Source organism: Zalophus californianus, chromosome 14, assembly GCF_009762305.2.
Source record: "Zalophus californianus isolate mZalCal1 chromosome 14, mZalCal1.pri.v2, whole genome shotgun sequence".
Taxonomy (NCBI): domain Eukaryota; kingdom Metazoa; phylum Chordata; class Mammalia; order Carnivora; family Otariidae; genus Zalophus; species Zalophus californianus.
In genome coordinates this window covers 73,647,901-73,666,011 of record NC_045608.1, presented here as the reverse complement: position 1 = coordinate 73,666,011, position 18,111 = coordinate 73,647,901, and the positions used below count along the sequence as shown (strand labels likewise).

General features: G+C 38.9%; 2 protein-coding genes across 3 annotated transcripts in view; one reads left to right on the top strand and one right to left on the bottom strand.

Moving 5' to 3' along the window:
* Positions 1–18,111, bottom strand: part of RAB27B (RAB27B, member RAS oncogene family) — a 140,976-nt gene that overhangs the window by 111,821 nt on the left and 11,044 nt on the right. The window lies entirely within an intron of this gene.
* On the top strand, positions 11,393–11,989 carry LOC118356289 (ATP synthase subunit d, mitochondrial). The gene has a single exon (XM_035724033.1). It carries the CDS (start codon positions 11,427–11,429, stop codon positions 11,910–11,912), a length of 486 nt encoding a protein of 161 aa, XP_035579926.1. The 5' UTR covers positions 11,393–11,426; the 3' UTR covers positions 11,913–11,989.

The window sequence follows — 18,111 nt, the reverse complement described above, 5'->3', positions numbered from 1 at the left end:
TCATTTCTTGGTTCAGATGTGCTTTATGTTTTATTCTTGGCTCAGATGTACATTTTAGATGATATTAATAACCACCTTCGTTGATCTTACATAACTTGAAGCAATACTGTTCAGTTGGAAAATATAGAAAAAGAGCAAGGCCAGAATTGAGAGCTTAGTGATAGGAGTCAAGTTTACGTACACAAGCTTTGGGCAAACAGATATTAGAAGAGTCAGATTACTAAACAATGACACACTGGCTGCACTTAACAATAGATAATAGGGGGTGCCTGAGGGTGCAGTCGGGTTAAGCATCTGCCTTCAGCTCAGGGCCTTGATCCCAGGGTTCTGGGATTGAGCCCCCCATCGGACTCCCTGCTCAGCCGGGAGCCTGCTTCTCCCTCTCCCTCTGCCACTCCCCCTGCTCGTGATCTCTCTCTCTCTCTCTCTCTCTCTGTCAAATAAATAAATAAATAATTTTAAAAAATAGATAATAGTACCTGAAAAAAGTATCTATTCAGTAAAAATCAGCCAATGTTTATTGAGATTCTGCTCTGTTTAAGGTACAATCTGGATAGCTATTTGTCAGGGTAGAGCCCATACATTCTTCCTGATTCATAGTCCAAATTAGAGTGGATTTTCCTAGGTATAATATGGTAAGCATGCACGGCAAGGTTTAGAGAAATGCCAGATCTGGGGTTTAGAACCATCAAATTATGGTTGGCTGGTATTTTTCATCATATCTCAAAGCAGGTCACATTAGTGGTAGTTTAAACCAGTTCTGTGTATATGTGTGTGAGATATATATAGCTTTTATTTCATTGTTCTCCAAGTATCTGTTTTTCTCCCCTACTTCTTGTATCAATGTATTTACAAATACTCAGGCAGATATAATTGCTTGCAAAAAAAACTTTACAGGATCACTTCTTTCTCAATTGAAAATTATGATTTTTTTTGTGTGCATTACCCACTGCCATCCAGATTATTAAATAATTGGGTCATATCTCATACCTTCATATGCAGACAAATTGCATATGTGATATGTTAAGGGTCATCCATAAGAAGATTTGCCACAAATGCAACGGAGTATAAATTTCAGGCCCCCTTACTTGCCTGGGGTAATCAAAACATTGTATTTTTTTGCTAAATGTACAAAAATGTGATACTTTCACTGCCACTGATTAAGAACACTGTCAATTTCCATTATGAATTTTCCTCTGTCACGTTTCCTCTCCTATCAGACATATATAAATGGCCAGGAGTATTTGGAGCATATGACAAGGGAATGTTGAGTTGAAAACTGGCCATTTTACATGGCCTGAGTATTTACAAAGTCCCGATTTCATATACATGAAAAGCAGTTTCTTTAATATCCTTAACAGGAGAGATCTGAGAGAATATTAACATAAAAAATAACCGAAAATTAAGTAAAAGTGATAATGACCATGATGAAACCAATCAAGGATCAAGAAGAGGACTGTAACAAAACATCAGATTAAAAAAATTATCTGCCAAAAGCAATAATTTATTGAGAATATACCTTTTTAAAGAGATGTAATGAATCAACGCTCTTCACAGTTGGATAATTTAATTAGTGAAGAGGTACAAATCCATGAACACTGGAAAAAGATTTAAATTTCTTTTTCAGATTTCACACAAAATATGGATGGCAACAAGTATAACACAAAACTCAGGATATGTCATTACGACAAGGACATCAATGACAAACTGGTAAATGAATATCATCAATTTTTTTTTAGGTTTTATTTATTTATTTGACACAGAGAGAGCAAGAGAGAGAGCACAAGCGGGGGGGCGGTGCAGGGGGGGCAGAGGGAGAGGGAGAAGCAGACTCCCCGCTGAGCAGGGAGCCCGATGCGGGGCTTGATCCCAGGATCCTGGGATCATGACCTGAGCCAAAGGCAGACGCTTAACCGACTGAGCCACCCAGGTGCCCCAAATATCATCAATTGAAACAGCACTTAAGATTAGATACTGCACGAGAAAACCTAAAATACCTTAAAAACTATAGCTCATAAATGAGGAAACCTAGTTTGTTTACAATTCTATAAATTTGTATCACGCTACCAAAAAAAAAAGGTGTGAAGCTGAAAAAAATCTTTTCTACATAACCAGTCAGTTACATGCATGTGTATATACAGGCCGGCCTGTGCACACTCACAGATTCTGATCAATTATGCTAATTGAGATCGAATTATCTTTCTATTCTTTCCATTAAAAAAATCTTACAAATCTTTATCATATAAAGAACATAAAGCCAAAAAAAAACATAGGAAAACAAAGTTATTATAGAAGTGTCAATTTATTATTAAAAATATATCTAGATTTTGTTTGTTTCTTGTATTTTTCAGGTTTTAGAAGATACAATTTCTTGTGATTTTTTTGTCATTTCAGATAATTATTTGCTTCCATATCTAATTTTGTATTCATAATTAATTAACTTATAATCAAATCAAAGAGGCTTTCCCCAGAATTATAAGCTTCAGGCCCCATAAAACCTATTACTTTCCTTTATTACCAGGATGATTTCAACTAGCACTATCTTGTTCTTAAATATTTACAAAGAAAAACAAGTATGTAACCCTTTTCAGTCTCTATGCCTTCAAAACACTCTTCCTCAGAAATAGATTACATTGCCCCTGCTACATTTATACAATGTGTTCATACTCCATTTTTAGTGGCATACACACAAAAAAAGATACTGGAATTGATAAAAGTACATAACTCACAGCTTTCTCAGGAAAGGGTGATTGAATTTCATGCTATCTTTTTTTATCATTATACTATCCATCACTCTTTCAAATTAAGACGAAAAACTTAGGGTCAAAAGGTATGACTAACTGCAAATGTTATAAGGAAATAGTCCTTTAATTAATAACCAACAGACAAGTTGTAGTGGGTTAGAACTCACTCAGATGTTGCAGAGCGATACCTCCTCTCCTGTCCCCACAAAGTTCTGATTTTATCTGCAAATTTTGGTTCCAACTTACCCTGATATTAGCTCGGGTATCCATGGGATTCCAGGATCTCTATTTTGTTCTGACTCTGGTGTCCTTTGAATACTTGTGACAGGTCTGCTTTCCTACTCTGCTCATGCTTCACGTGTTGATTTTTGTGTACAGCTCTTAACTGAGATTTTGCGTGTTCCTGCTCTGAGACCAGGACTCCTGGGTGTGGGCTCCCCCTAAGGTAGCCTAGGAGCCTCATGGCCCTCTGCCCGTCTGATTCTTGGCTCTACCCTGACCCCTAGCGCCCACTGAGGAAACCACCCTATTTGACGCCCTTATCACTGGTGGCCGTATCGGATGGATCTGATTGGACTCTCTGAGTAAGGATTACCCTAGTCATTTTTTACTTACACGAAGTACGAAACATTAGTTAGAAATAAAGAAATTTCTGAAAATTAAGGTGATAGAGACAGGAAATTCATCCTCTTTTAACCAAAATGAAGTCTCTCAACTGACCCTGGTAATTGATTCCCATATCTTTCACCTCCCTTCTTCATCCATTCATTTAACCTGAGTATCTGGCAAAGTGCTAAGGTAAACTGGACACATTTACATCACAGTGTGGCCTGCAGCTCACCCTGTCTGGACTCATAAATATATTCAGCCCAGAATGCGGCAGAGTAGGTATCTGCCCAGCAATACAGTTCTGGAGTGAAGAGCCGTTCCCTTACTTGCCACATTGAACAGGTAGTTCTGAATGACAGAGTGGTTGATTCCCATGCTAAAAAATAAAAAACCCAACATTATAGGGTCTGGAAAAACTGAACCAGCATTTGGTGTTCTGAATGACTATATTATGTAGTCTATGCAATGTTCTATCATTAAAATTAAGCTTCCTCCTCCTCTTTGTCTACAATGTAAGCTCCTTGAATTCAGCGATTGTCCTCCGTATCCTCAGCAGCTAGACAGAATCTGGCACTCAAAGAAACAGTGTGAATTATGAATACCTCCACGGTACTCAGTATATACTGCTTTCACAGTCCTTATTGCCTTGTGTAGTGTTTACTGTGTTCTTTCTCTCCCTTTTCAACCAGACTATTACCTCGGGAGAGCTACCAAGGACAGTTTTGGATTCATCTTTGTTCCTTTGGTCTTAACCATATTGCCTGAACATGAATAGGTGCTCTCTCAATGACAACTGAAAGAACAGAAGAAACAAGGAAGGGAAAGGAAGGTCCTATCTCCATCTGATGGTTCAGAACCATTTGAAAATGTTAAACATGAAAAATCTAAGTAAAATGTGTGATATTATCCTTCACTCCTCTACTCAAACAAAAGAAACAAACATTCCTGGAACTTTGAGACAAGAGTTCCTATCTTCTCATATCTGACGGGAAATAGAATGTTTGTCTTATAATATTCCAGAGTTGAATCATGATTAAGATCCTGAAAGGGATCAATTTCATTGGTAGAAAACTGAAGGAAGTAGTTCCCTTGACATGTATGAATGGTCAGAGACATACTTGAAAGAATGGCTACTAAGGAAAAATGGAACTTCCATTGTATATAAATACAATGTCTAAAAATGCTCAAGCACCATGTTGTGGAAAGCATGACACTGACTGATACAAAATCTCAAACATTAATGATTAGGGATTCAAGAATAGTAGGTATTTTTAAGAAGCTTGTCAGTAGGCATCTTAAAACAGTAGATATTTTTTAAAAGCTCAAAGAGCATCATTAATAAGTATTAATCGGTAATAAAAATATAGCCAACATTGTTATAGCTTGCAGAAAAAAAAAAAAAAACCCTCTAATATTGTTTGCGGTGTTGTCGGGGAATGCTACGAATACTTAGAAAAATCTTGTTCTACAGATCAGTCACTCATAATTTTAGCATTTTTGGACTCTTATCTCACCCATTTAGTGGCTTTTTTTCATATGAATATGTGCTTTTTAGAAGTGAAAAAAATTGTTTTTCAGTTTTTTGTGCTATTATTTGTAGGTAGAAGCAAACTATAATTTACAGAATCCCTCTACAATCTTTGTTAGCGCATTTGAGAAGGAGGGTGACTCATACCAGGAATTGGCAGCTGTCAACACCTGTCATAGGAAGTTAGGGTCTGTGAGCCAAAACTCTGGGGACTGAGAACATACACAGTGAGTGTTAGACTGGGAGCTAGGACAAGGCATTCAAGCTGGAAGGAAGGCATGAGATCTGTTTGAGACTGGCTGCCCTTGGTGAAGTCCAGCCACTATTTGTGAAAATGGGATCTCTACCCACCCGTGTCAGAGTCACCTGGGTTGCTCGTTAAAGATGCAAATTTGTGCCTCAACCCAGACCTGGGACACCAGATTCCTTGGAAGTAGGGCCCAGGAATCTGAATTTAACCAGTCTCCCCCAAGGATGCAAAGGCCTGCTAGAGTTTGGAAACAACTGTTTTAAATGTCTATACCTACAGCCCCTTTCCCTCCCACTCAAAGGAATCACATTATTTTAGGAGGAGCCTTGACTCTGCTTACATGAGGATATGTGTTTGGGAAATTTTGCATTTTACTAACATGAAATTACTTGTGACATTCTGCATCGTGAATCCCAAAGTGTGTTAAGGCACAGATGTGAGAACTGCCATGAAATTCTGAGAGAAACCAGCTCATTGAATTCCCACAATGGTTATTCTGACTTTTCTACAGAGCACTCAAAAGACATACCCTTCAGTGCCATCCCACACAGAAAATATGTTAATCCTTACGAGAACGGAGATGATTTTGTGGATGTAACATATTGTAACTTTAAATAGGATAGGGTCAACCACTGAGAAAGTCATGATAAAGAGAATATAAAATACTTGAGCTGGAAATTCTAATTTCACAATCTAATAACTAACATTGGCTATGAAATCCATGCATATTTTGGAATGTCATAATTATTTGGTAGGCGGGTGTGGGAAGCAAAAAGAATTTAAATGAACTCATACATGGGCATGTGCTTACACACACATACATACACACACACAAACACACACACTGAAGCATCAAAACTATCATTCAGTTTTGTTTTAAAATCCTCCCACATTCTTTAGACTGAATCATCCACTGTGGTCGTCTGTAAAACGCCATAAGCTATCATTCGCAATTCATAATTCATGTTCGTGGCAAAATAGCATTGGTCTTACCCATTTGGATAAGGTTTTTATTTTTTTTACTCTACATTTAAAACTAAAACTGACATCTATGGATTCAAAGGCTTTTGCGGCGTTTAACCATATCACCTGGGAGAAGGAAGCCATGATTATTATTAACAACCCCCATTATATTAATTCATATTTGTTTGTAAGGTAATACAAAGACCGTAAGACATTGGGCTAGCAAACCTTGGTCATTGGTATTGGAAAGAAAAACAAACCTACAGGATGCAATCTCTCTTAGAAGTAAAACTAGAAGACAACTCAGGAGTAGCTTGAGGCTATAGAGGATTTGAGACTGTGGGGAGCGGTTCTATGAAATAGAAAGTTCGCTCACAAAGCCAAACCCAAACATGGAAATTTTGTCTTGGCTAGTATGATGGAATGTTACAGGGGAATCTGAAGCAGATGCACATTTCTCAGCTTCATGGAGACCTGGGAAGTGGACAGCTCAAGATTTTATTTTCTTTACAGGTAAACACTAAATCTCTGTACTGTTTCTCTTTGCTATTAGGAAGCCATTTGCCTCCTGTCCTCCAAGCCAGGATTCTTAGACAAAGGTTGGTTTATGTCATAATATTGAGAATAAGTTACTTGGAGCAAAACCATCATGGCAATACAGGCATACAAAAAGTGAATTGGGGGTTGAGCATAATAGTAACTGTTATGCAGTAAGCACTTACTATATGTCACCCATTTTGCTAAGTGTTTTACATATACTAATTTCTCTTTCACTGTAACCCTGGGATGAAGGTACTGCTATTCTCTCACTTGTTCAGATGCCAAAACAAAGGCTAATTCATGTAGCAAGGATAGCAGGTAGGTGATAGAGCAAAAGTTTACACTCAATCTGATTTCTCCAGTCCCCTCTGTCTTCACTGCAAGCCAGAATGCCTCCAAAAACTAAGAGTGTTCACCACATAAAGAGCATTAAGTGTACAATTTCTATACCTACAAGCAACTCTGATCTACATAAAATAAGGTCAAATTTATTTTTAAGCCGTGCAAAGTTTCAGGAACATTTTCATAGATTAAGGTTGGACCCACGTGGAAATACTTCAAAACAGGTTTTTAATAATGATCAATGTCACTGAGGGCCCTGGTCTTCCAAAGAGCCTCCCAAGAGTAGCAGTTATATCAAATAACATTCTTGCTATCCAGACACCAAAGTCAACTTCCTGGTTTTTATCTCATCCAATTGGCAATTAAGATTCTTACCTAATGCCTGGGACCTCACTAAAGGTGATTCTCACCATCTAATAACCATGCTATAATCTTTCTTCAAGTTCTCCCCCTGTTGGGGACTACTGCTTTTTTTTTAGAAGGACCCCTACTAATTTCACTCTTCTCAAAGACCAAAACTAGTTAATGGACTTCCTCGTCCACCTAACAATCTCCTTCTAGCTCCATTTCATATATCAACACCTTCTGAACCTCTCCCACACACAGTGAGACACCTCCCCTCTCTATGCTCCCACAGCATTCTGCACATACACATCCTGTGGCTTGTGCATCATGCTTCTAGACAGCTGTAGTGTATGTGCCATGGCACCAACCAGACTGCATATACATCTTTGTATCTGTCTTCACCAGCATGGTGGGCAACTCACCGCCATATCTCTATAAGTATTTGCAAACTGACTGAATGAACAGCTCCAATGACTCCTTTTGAAGTATTATTCTTTATCAGATGACATTGGTCCTGACCTTCTATACATCCTTCAGTAAAAGGAGACAAGTAACAAGTCTAGATTGTGGGTGATGAGATACAGTGTCACCTGTGAACTGCACCTCATGATTCTAGTATTATCGGTGTAAAGTCCAAATCGTAAAGGAAAAAATATTTTTTATGTTCTCTTGGAAGATTTCTTTATCACATTTCGAAACAAAAATAACTAAAAACCTTGTCCTGAAATGAGGCAGGAAAAGGAAAAGGAATATTAAAGATCCATATCTGTTGGTCTTCCTATCTGGGTCCAATATGAGCTGCCAAAAAGACATACATGTAGCCAAGGCTCAAAACCCTTCAAATGAATGAAATCGATCTATTTAATGAAGATGACACTCACTTACTGTTTTAGGACAGGCAATACAAATGGTCAAGAGCCCAGACACAGGCACACTGTTTGGCGCAAATTCTCTCAAGAGATGTTTGCCGTTATCAGTTATGTCGGAATTACTCCTCCAGCTACTGGTTTTAACCACTACTATCTCTTGCCTGGACTATTTTGACAGCCTTGGAATTGGTCTCCCTTGCCCTCACTACCTCCACTAACGGCTCCCCATCTCCCTGGGCATATAGGTCACAGTTCCACAAGATTGCTCATGCTCTCCACTCTGGTTCTGTCTTGTGTATCTGATCTCACCTCCCATCATCCTCCTCTCTCTTTTTTCTAGCTATATTTACCTCCTTGCTCTTCTTGAACATGGCAAACACAGTCTCATGCAAGGCCCGGGGCACTTACCATTTACCAGTTACCATTCTTCTGCCTTCTGGGCTCTTTTCTGCATTTGTTATCTGTGTGGCTCATTCACTCATTGAACTCAAGTCTCTGTCTCAGGAGCACATGGTCAGAGTTTCCTTCCCTCACCACTCAATCTAAATCAGCCCAGGCTCTCTTGGAGCCCTTGCTCTTCGTTAAGTTATCCCCATCTAACATACCCTAGATCCATTTGTGTATTTTTGGTGTTCCATCCAGAACTCCAGGATAGCAGGGATGCTATCACCAGTCCCTCACAGAGGATCTGGTCCATAGTAGGCACTCAGTAAACATCTGCTAAATAAATAATGGGAATGCCTCTGCTAAAAAAGCATACAATTCAGTTTGTTAAGAGGATATAAAGCGTTGAAAACAGGTAAAAGCTAAATAGCATGATACTTGAATGATAAGCCACATGGTAGTAGTGTAGAATGTAGGGTCAGATGTGCCATAATCGGTATCAAAACTGAGTTCGAGGTCTTCGCATGCTTACAAGTATGTTATATAGGACCAGGAGGGATAATTATTCTGTTTCCGTCTAGACTGCTGAGAATTCCTTCCCATATTGAGGACAGCCGGTTCTCAGATGCTTTCAAAAGTAGTACAGGGTTAGAACATACTATCGAAACTTGTCCCCACAATTTAAGTTGACATGAATCCAAAATTTATAGAGTTGTCTTGCACACTTTTGAGGAGATGAGACCTACCATTGATGTCCTAGGATATGGCCACCATCTGCAGAGGAAACCAGAATGTTATACAAACGGAGCCTTTGGCCTTGAGATTTAAGTCGTCAGTCTCCTCCTTTGGCTTGACTCCAGGCTCTCTCTGACAGCCTAGAAACACAGAAAATGGGGAAGCCAGATTGGCTTCCACCTACCACTCAGCTGTCTTCAGGGCACCTGCTTTTATAATTACTCACTTTGTACTCAGAAAATGCAAATAAACTTGATTATTAACAGAAGCAAAACACAGAAACGAAGACAAATCTATTGCAGAAATAGCAGCTCAATTCTTAGTAAATAAATTAGGAATGGGTTGAGTGACCTTATCCTTTTTAATATTTGTATATTTGAGGGGGGCCTGGGTGGCTCAGTCGGTTGAGCTTCTGCCTTCGGCTCAGGTTGTGGTCCCAGGATCCTGGGATTGGGTCCCACATCGGGCTCCCTGCTCCGCGGGAAGCCTGCTTCTCCCTATGCCTCTCTCTTCCCCCTCCAAGAATAAATAAATAAAAAATGAAAATCTTTAAAAAAAATTTGTATATTTGACCCTAACTTCTTCCTGCCTTCCATTATTAAAAATTCAGATAATTCTATACAGGTTCTTGGAGGTTTTTAAAAACAAGCTAGGATGCTTATAGACTCAGAAAGATGAAACCATCTCCAGAAATTTTAGCTACAAAATAAACTGCATTCATAACAGTGACTCCAACACGGTTCCACCCACCATTCTGACTCAGAGAAGGGCCTCTCCTGTACTTTCTTGAGAGGTAGTGTTCCAAGAAGTTTATACTTTCCTCCAGGGTGACAATTAAGTTCTAATTGCCTTAGAAAGGTTTCTTCCCAGGTCATTTGCCCTACTCAGAAAAATAAGACTGCTTTAGATTCCTTTGTCCTTTCAAGCTTTACAGGTGAAAACACTCACTCTTCAAGAAACACCTTTATTCATATCACTAAGCCTTCAGGCTAAAATCAATCCCTCAAGACTGACTTTGCCAGAAGGAAGAATGTCAGAATTCCCAGAGCTTATTTTCATGAGTAGTTAAACTCTAGAAATGTCTTCAAAATTTATAGAGGCCTTGAGATCTTACCCAACTGCCACCTTCTGCCTCTAGGCAAGAGAACTAAGGCAGCAAGGCTGAGAGGTGGGTCACTTTTTATTTAGCAAAAGGGCTTGCTTCAGCATATTCAATAAGGCTGGGATGCTGCATAGAAGCTTAGCGTGCCCACGGTACAGAGGTGACATGCTAATTCATAAGGCTTGCCATACATAAATATATATTTTATAAGCTGGATGTATAACAGTACATGTTGTATACAAACTTTTGTGTAACAAAAAGGGAGGAAAGACTTGACCTTCGTATGTGTCTGTATTGGCATAGAGAAATAGTGAGTAGGTGATAAAACCAATTAGCTTTAGGAAGCAGAGGTCTGGGGAACTTGACAGGTGAGGAGAACAATGCAGGTGAGTCTTCTTGGTGTAGTCTTATTGTTTGAATTTTGAACCATGAAAATTTATTACTTATTCAAAATTTCACAAGATCCCATAGGAAGATACAGCCTCCCTTAATAATATTAATTTTGTTTTGTCTTTGAAAATAATTGTGATACCACTTGGCTCTTTGGTTTTGTATGCCAAGGATATTATTCAATATTCATCACTTCCAAGGACATGCTTCTTAATGATGAGGGAGCAGGAGGCTAGCTGAAGACAAAGCACAAGCTGAACACCCTGCAACCTTCCCCTCCCTCCTGGGTGGGCTTTATGTGACAGTCTTCCAGGAAGCTCCCAACTGTCTTATTGTTAATACCTTGCTAGAGGGAAAAACAACCTGAACTTGACAATGGCCAAGGCCTCCAGTATCTTGTAGGTCCTCTTTAGCATATGAAAGTTCTTTTGAAAACCTCCGTTTTTCCTTACTTCCCCCCAAGCCCATAGTATATAATCAATTGCCCCTCACAACCCCAGTGGAGCTCTTTCTGCCCACGGGTTCTGTCCCCATGCTTTAATAAAACCACCTTTTTGCACCAAAGACGCCTCAAGAATTCTTTCTTGGGGACTCTAGGCCGCCGGGGTCGGTGAAGGATCTCAAGATGGCTGCGCGAAAACTTGCTCTAAAAACCATTGACTGGGTAGCTTTTGGGGAGATCATACCCCGAAACCAGAAGGCCATTGCTAACTCCCTGAAATCCTGGAATGAGACACTTACCTCCAGATTGGCTACTCTCCCTGAGAAACCACCTGCTATCGACTGGGCTTACTACAAGGCCAATGTGGCAAAGGCTGGTTTGGTAGATGACTTTGAGAAGAAGTTTAATGCCCTGAAGGTTCCTGTGCCAGAGGATAAATACACTGTTCAGGTGGATGCTGAAGAAAAAGAAGATGTGAAAAGTTGTGCCAAGTTTTTGTCTCTCTCAAAGACCAGGATTGAGGAATATGAAAAAGAGCTGGAGAAGATGAGGAACATAATTCCATTTGATCAGATGACCATTGAGGACCTGAATGAAGTCTTCCCAGAAACCAGATTAGACAAGAAGAAGTATCCCTATTGGCCTCACAAGCCAATTGAGAATTTATAAACTTGAGTTGGGGAGAAAGCTCTGGCCCTCATGTTGTAAATGCTGGACATTAAAAATAATGATACGGTAAAAAAAAAGAATTCTTTCTTGGCCGTCGGTTCCGACCTCACCCCACCAAGCCTCACCTACATTCAAAAACTACATCATTAAGAAAGTAGACCACAATTAGATGATTATCTTGACCAAAAACTCAGGTAGGATTTATGGAAAATAAAGTCCAAGTTTTTAATTTTGTCATCTTTTTTCCTGGTGAATTTCTCAGCTTTCTTCTAGGAATAAAAATGCACCAGAAATAATATTTTTCTCTCTGTGTTTCATCATTTCTATCACTAATCAATTTTTAAAAATTACCGTCTAGTGAAAGGCTACTATGTTCTGGTGTATATATCCTAATCTTTACATTTTACAGATGAGATAAACTGTGGCCCAGGATATTTAAGTGACTAAGCCAAAACATGCCTAGCTCTGCCTGATTAGAAAGCTCTCACTCTGTCCATACTGATGAGGGAACAGAAGGCAAGCTGAGGACAAAACAGAAGCTGACACCCCACATCCTTCCCCCCCCACCATGGGATATAAGTGACATTCCTTAGGTACTCCTGGCTGCCCTAAAGGAAAAACAAATAGTTAACTTAATAGAGTTTCCCTCAGTTTACAAATGTCTTAGCGATCTACAAGAACAAAGCATTCCTATCATCAATAACCTAGCTTCCAGAAGGAAATGTAGATACAATTAAACGTCTTTATAACCTGCAGCCCATCGACAGATACTTTAAGTGGGCAGAGTGTAATGTTCCTCCAGGAAGTGCCCAACTATCTTAATGTTAATGCCTTACTAGATGGGTAAACAACCTTAACTTGACAATGGCAAGGCCTCCGGTATCCTGTGAGTCTTCTTTAGTATATGAAAGTTCTTTTGTAAACCTCCCTTTTTCCTTACTTCCCCCAACCCCATAGTATACAATCAGCCACCCCTCACAACCCCAGGGCAGCAGCTCCTTCTGCCCACGGTCCCATCCCCGTGCTTTAATAAACACCATTTTGCACAAAAGACATCTCAAGAATTCTTTCTTAGTCATCTGCTCCAGACTCCACCCCCCTGAACCTCACCTATATTCCAAAACTCCATCAATACAATCATTTTACCCTTCCCTAGGCACGGTACCTACTTAAAAGTAAGTGATACATTGACCGGAGATGTTTCACTGCTAAGCTGAGGAAATTCAGGCAGGCATCTTATAAGTGAAAAATTAGAAGTTCTTTTTTCCTTTCCTGTTCTAACATCCAGATGAGTTACACTAGATTGCGGCCTATAATGAGAATAGGTTCTAGAAATGTGCATTAGAAGAATGATCTGACTGCTAAAATGTTTATCCAATGGATGGAAAGAATGTCTTATCTTTTCCTTCCTAACCCGGAGGTTCTATAATTCTTTCTATTTAGACATCCAAGGACTTAGGAGGACAATGTCTATGAATCATTTCATTATCCAAGGAACTAGTTAATAAAAAGCATAAGATAAAATCACTCTTATAAAGATCCTCAGTGTTACTGCCTTATGTAGAATCAATCAAGTAATGGAACTTTAATAATATTAGCCATGGGATGATTTCTTCCTCTAGTCATGAACTTGTCACCAGACTGTGCACAAACCATAAAAGACAAAAAAAAAAAAAAAAAAAAAAAAGGTATTGGAGAAGGTCATCAAGAGGATGTGACTACCAGTTGACCCAAGAGTTGAACCCAGGCAACTGAAGGCTCCTCACCCACTCCCCGGTCCTGGGAATATATGTTCTGCCCATCATTCCCACACTAGAAGCCAGTTCCAAGGATGCAACGTTGAGAGAGCAATGTGTTGTTGAGACCATCGGGACCATGACTGAACACAGTTAAGGCCTCTATGTAAACCTTTAATATTCCGGTAGGTGTGTGAGGAGATCTATTTGTTTTGCAGGCACCCAAGACAAGCCCGGTATGTAAGTTCCCTTGCTTGGTGAAAGTGCCACCTACCAATCTGGAGAGTGGTCTGTGTATACGAGCCAGTTTCAGATTTCACCAGGGGAACTCTCAAGATCCAAACTAATGAAAGGTAAATGGGACTATATTAAAATTAAAACCTATTGCTCTCAGTAACTTATAAAAATGAAAAAAAAAAGAAACTAAATATACTCTCTCCATATAAGTCAGCAAGCATATTCCTTGGTACTGATGCATGTGAACTGAAATTTTATGTTCACACAAAACCTGCTCATGGATGCTTATAGCCATGTTATTCATAATTGCTAAAACCTGGAAGCAACCAAGATGTCCTTTAAGTAGATGAATGGCTAAATAAACTGTGCTACATCCAGGAAATGGAATATTATTCAGCACTAAAAAAAAAAAAAAGCTATCAAGCCATGAAAAGATACGGAGTAAACTTAAATGCATATTACTAAGTGAAAGAAGCCAATCTGAAAAGTCTACAGACTGTTTGATTCCAACTGCATGACATTCTGGACAAGACAAAACTATGCAGAAAGTAAAAAGATCAGTGGTTGCCAGGGGTTGGAGTGAGGAGGGAGGGATGTATCGGTAGGTGTGAATAGGTAAAGCACAGGGAATTTTAGGGCAGTGAAAATACTCTGTATGATACCATAATGGTGGATACATGTCATTATACATTTGCCCAAACCCATAGAATGTATACAGCAAGAGTGAAACCTAAGGCAAACTATGGACTTTGGATGATTATGATGTGTCAATGTAGGTTCATCAACTGTAACAAATGTACTACTATGTAGGGGGATGATAGTAACGGGGAAGGTTGGGGGTGCCTGGGTGACTTGGTTGGTTGAGTATTCAACTCTTGGTTACAGCTCAGGTCATGATCATGGGATTGAGCCCTGGGTCGGGCTCTGGGCTCATCAGGGAGTCGGCTTATGGATTCTCTCCCTCTGCCCCTCTCCCCATTCTCTCTCTCTCTCTCTCAAATAAATAAATCTTTTTTAAAAAAAATAATGGGGGAGGTTGTGCATGTGTCAGGGCATGTTCTATCTGGGAAATCTCTGTACCTTCCTCTCAATTTTAAACTGCTCTAAAAACTAAAGTCTTCAAAAAAAAAAAAAGACAAGTCAACAAATGAGAGAACATATTTGCAACACAAATGCCTTACCAAGGATTTGTATGCAGAATGAAGACAGAACTCTGACAACTCTATGACAAGTAACTTAACACAAAAGTGGGCAAAAGATTTGAACAGATAACCTCCCAAAAGATAAACAAATGTGCAATAAGCCCACGTAAAGATAATCAACGCCATTAGTTTACTGAAGAGATGAAAATGAAAATTATAATGAGATCCCACTGTACACCCACAGAAAGGACTAAACTTAAAAACGTTAACAATATCAGGTGTACTGAGAATGTGGAGAAATTAGAACTCTCATACATTTCTTCTGGGCAAAGTGTAATGCAGCAAATACTTTGGAAAACTATTTGCCAGCTTCTTACAAAGCTACATGTACACTTACAGAGCTCAGCAATTCCACTCTGAGGTACTCACCAAGAGAAATAAAAACCTACTTCTACACAAAGACTTGAAAATCAAGGTTCATAGAGGGGTGCCTGGGTAGCTCAGTCAGTTAAGCAGCTGCCTCTGACTCAGGTCATGATCCCAGCGTCCCAGGATCTAGCCCTGCATCAGGCTCCCCACTCAGAGGGGAGTCTGCTTCTCCCTCTGCCCCTCAACCCTCACTTGTGCTCTCTCTCTCTCTCAAATAAATAAATAAGATCTTTAAAAGAAAATCAAGGTTGATAGCAATTTTATTCCTAGTAGCCAAAAAAAGTGGAAAACTGCCTAAATGTCCATCAAATGGAGAATGGATAAATAAATTATATTATACCATGAGATAGAATACTACTCAGAAATTTCTTTAAAAACTTCTTGAACTATTGATACATGCAGGGACACAGGTGACTCTCAGAAACATTACACTGAGTGAAAGGAGTCAGACACAAAATAGTACATACTGTATGATTCCATTTCCATGTAATGCCAGATAAGGCAAAAGAATTTATAGTGACAAATAGCATATCGGAGGCAGCCTAAAGCCAGGGTTCACTGCAAGAGGACATCAGAAGACTTTTTGGGGGTGAAAATATTCTCTATCTTGATTGTGCCCATGATTATAGAGGAGTATACCGTTTATCATCTGCAGAATATAGCACAGCAAAGTTGTTTTATGAAAAGATATTCTGTCCCACAAATAGCAAAAGATGCAGATTAAATTTTTTAAAATCCTGTGAATGTGTTTATATTCTATAAAAGCATTTAAGGTACAAATACATTCTGTAAAATCTGTTCTCAGTGTCTGGGATATGGTAGGCGATCAACAAATATTAATTTCATTCTTTTCTTTCCAGTTGTTCTTATGTGGAAAATATAAGTAATGTCCTCAAAAGCAGTCAGCTATAAAATACTGGAAATATATATAGAAGGACAAAATTTTAAGTCAATGTTTAGTCATCTAAGAACAATTAAAGGGGTCTAGTATTACGTGGACATCATCCCTCATTTGTGGCCTATAATATGACCAGGATTTTGGAATACCCTTGTGGTTTACTTTTCAAACTCTGGTATTTGTCACTTTTTATTATATTCATTTGGCATTTAGTACATATTTCCTATATTAGTCATTGCATTTTTAAGCATACATTCTTGTTTTTCAACTTTATCTCAAATTCCTAGAAGGCAAGAACTATATCTCCTGTCTCTTTTTGAATGGCTGATTTGTATAGAGGAGGCATTCAATAAAAGTTGAACATCTTGTTGATAATATGGATGTTCTTACCTTTGAAAATTTCTTGCCTCATCAATATTATTTTGTCAAATAACTTAGATATTATCAAGTTATTTCTATATAAAATGAAAAAAGAATTATTTAAGAGATTCAGCCAGGTAATTTAAGGTCTTTTTTTTCTCGATACATTCCTAAATCTGGGATCATTCATTTATCCACTTGCTTAGTCCCTCAATGAACATTTATGGAACATCTCTCCTTGCCAAGTTTATGTTAAGTGCTGGAAATACAGAGGTTATTATGGGGTCACATTCTAAAAAGGATGTCAAATATAGCAAAACAAATGTATCACACTAGGACAAATACATCATGAGAGGTGTATGGAAAGGAAGAAAGATGATGCCAAGATGATGTACCATATAACATTCAAATATAAGATTTGGGGGGCACCTGAGTAGCTGTTGGTTGAGTGATCAACTCTTGATTTTGGCTCAGGTCATGATCTCAGAGTTGTAAGATCGAGCCCCACATAGGGCTCTGCGCCAAGTGGGGAGTCAGCTTGAGATTCTCTCTCCCTCTCCTTCTGCCCCTCCCCGCCCTTGCTCTCAGCACACGTACTTCCTAAATAAGTAAATAAATCTTTTCTTTTTTCAAAAAGATTTTATTTATTTATTTGAGAGAGAGAGAGAGAGCATGAGATGGGGGAGAGTCAGAGGGAGAAGCAGACTCCCCGCCGAGCAGGGAGCCCCAGTAAATAAATCTTTAAAAAAAAATAAAAAGAAGAAGCTGAACTCTTCCATTTTGGATCTTAGTGGAAGTCAAAGTAACTATATGAGCAACTTTCTTCCATAGAGGGAAACACATTTGGCAATTCTGAATGAGGAGTGGGGCACTAGGTTCATGTCTACTTACATAATTCCTTGATTGCAGTTTGATATATGAAAGTAATCTGTGTCCTCTTTCTTTTTTTGCCACAAAAAGGAAATAATAGCAATAAAACACGATTCTTTCAAGTCTAAGCTTTATGTGTCAAAAACTCAAATGTTCATGCTGCCTCCTTTGTCAAGACCTCCTACATGATGTTTCCTTTCTGAAGTTTTCCACCCCACTCCCTTCACAACCCTCCCTTAACCTAGAAAATCCCTACTACTTATCTTCTAGATCCTTGTTTAAATGCCGATTTCTTGGACATGACTTTCTTGACTCTATCCCACCCCAAACACAGCCAGCCTATATCCCAACAGACTAGAAAAGGATTCCCGTCATCCGTACTTTTTCATAAAACTTACAACACTTGTAATTAATTAGTTATGTTTATTTTCTCTCTTCCTTATCAGTCTGTACCCTCCATATGGGCAGACCCTGTTTCCATCCCGTTTGCATAACAGGCACCTCATATCTATTTGTTTAATAAATGC